Below are 2,178 nucleotides of genomic sequence, written 5' to 3'. Positions count from 1 at the left end.
TGAGATATTACGAAATACTCTGGAGACAACATTGGACTGCATGCTTGTGTTGCATATAGTGCAGTAATAGCTTGTTTATATATCTAAAAATTACATTTTCTAGTCAGAAAAAGTTACTTAAAAGTAGTCAAATCCAGATCATCTTAAATTTCAGATTGAAGCAAGAAACTAAAATTGAACGCCAAATGCACCTCGTTTTCTGCTTTATTTTCATTGTCCTTGAATTCACTTCTCTTTCTTATTTGCAGGTCATTTTCTTTTAACGCATTTGTTAATAGAAACCATGACAAAAACGGCTCGTGAGATGAAGAGAGAGGGAAGAATTGTGAATGTTTCATCAGAGGGACACCGATATACTTATAAAGAAGGAATACGTTTCGATAGACTCAATGATAAAGAAGGGTATTTGATTCTATTTTCTGAGTGTTGTTGAGTTCCATTCTCGATTCTGTGAATTAACATATGAGTGTAGTTGAGTTTCGTTCTAGATTTTGTGAATTAACATCTGGCTTAAAATATCTACTCGAATATGGAGATTTGTATTCAACTCTGGGATCATGTTATGAATTCAAGGAAGATGATATACTTTCGCATGTGATTTTTATTGTCTACGTGCAGGTACAAGACCTTGGCTGCGTATGGCCAGTCAAAACTAGCTAACATACTCCATACAAATGAGCTGGCGAGGCGATTAAAGGTACTTAATTCGATGTGCACTTCCGAACAAGCTTCATCATTCATCCTACGATTTTTGTGAGAAATGATCAGGAATTTTAAGAAAGATAATGAGGAACTTCCTTTATAATTGCAATGAACTTAAACTTGATACCCTTCTTGGGGTGACTAGGTTCGATAGCTAATGCAGTCATAAATAACTCTTTCTCTATGAGCTCTGCATTCGGTTAATAGTATAAGAACATGTTTGGTAGGACTTCAACTTTTATTTTTACTTCTTATAGAAGAGTTTCTTGAATGAACTACCTTGGGATTATTTCCTCCAAAAACTCTTTTAGTTAGACAAATTACAGCTTTTGATTTTTCAAAAGTCCTATCAAATGTGTCCTAAGTACTCCTCTAATAGGGCGTCGGTTCTTCACTTGAGAAACTACCCTTAACCCATTTAGTGAAAATTTTCAATGCTATTGAAACAAAATATATATCTTACCCCATTTCATTTCTCTCAGATGCTAAACAATAGTAGATGACAAGTGATAGATACTTTTTTTTGGCGTTTGCATTTGAATACCATGAAAGTCTAACCTCATAAGATTGAGGAGATCTCATGAGGTTTTTGGGATTGGTAAAGAAAGCTTAAAAATTTCTTATATTGGTTTTATCTCATAGGTATATCTCCAACGAACCCTAAAAAAGAAAACTATAAAGGAAAAAAACGCACGTACAAAACACACATCCAATCTCATTTTGAAGCTGGTATATTGTATATTCATATTATTGAAATCACTTTTGCATATAAGCCTATGTTTGGTTTATGTTTGCAAACGATTTATGAACACTCAAAGTCACTTTTTATCCGCACATATCGAGGAATCCACAAGTGCTATGCACTTATCCACCACTCATTTTTATATATTTATAATTTAAACCGTTTATGAACACTTCCCATGTATGCTTTAAATTCCTTGGTAAAAGATTCAAGTGATACTGGAAACCACATTCTCTGCTGCCTGTCGTCACTACATTTTGAACATCTGAAAATTGAAGTTCAATTTTTGGATGAGTTGACAGTGGTTTTTTTTTGTGAGTTTAATATTCTTTTCTTATTTCATACCGGAGAAAAAGTTTCTAATTCAAATGCTTGTATTTAATTTATTGAAATTTGGCAATTTATTCCTTGGACAGGAAGATGGAGAAGAAATAACTGCAAATTCACTTCACCCTGGAGCAATTGTAACCAATCTTTTCGATAGATTTGGTGTTTTTAAAGGTAACTTGGGTGGTTTCAAAAGTATATTTAAATGATTTGATTTAATGCCTCCATAACAAATTATCGACTAATTTTCGGTTGCATGTTTGGAATTTTGCTTCCGTTGGAATCTATTGTGCAAAAGTAAACAATAAAAACTAAAATCGAATAAAAGAAAAACAATAAGATCAACAAACATAAATTTAACTGGTTTGTCAATTTGCCTACGTCCATCCACAGTACAAAAAAAAAAA

General features: G+C 32.9%; 1 protein-coding gene across 1 annotated transcript; it reads left to right on the top strand.

Annotated features, from left to right (window-relative positions):
- The first annotated feature begins 135 nt into the window (after positions 1-135).
- LOC111366015 (short-chain dehydrogenase TIC 32, chloroplastic-like) lies at positions 136-2,178 on the top strand. Its single transcript, XM_022986632.1, has 3 exons — positions 136-402; positions 619-697; positions 1,861-2,178. Exons 1-3 carry the CDS (start codon positions 284-286, stop codon positions 1,978-1,980), a joined length of 318 nt encoding a protein of 105 aa, XP_022842400.1. The 5' UTR covers positions 136-283; the 3' UTR covers positions 1,981-2,178.

Source organism: Olea europaea, chromosome 2, assembly GCF_002742605.1.
Source record: "Olea europaea var. sylvestris chromosome 2, O_europaea_v1, whole genome shotgun sequence".
Lineage (NCBI taxonomy): Eukaryota > Viridiplantae > Streptophyta > Magnoliopsida > Lamiales > Oleaceae > Olea > Olea europaea.
This window is presented reverse-complemented; position numbering and strand designations above follow the sequence as displayed.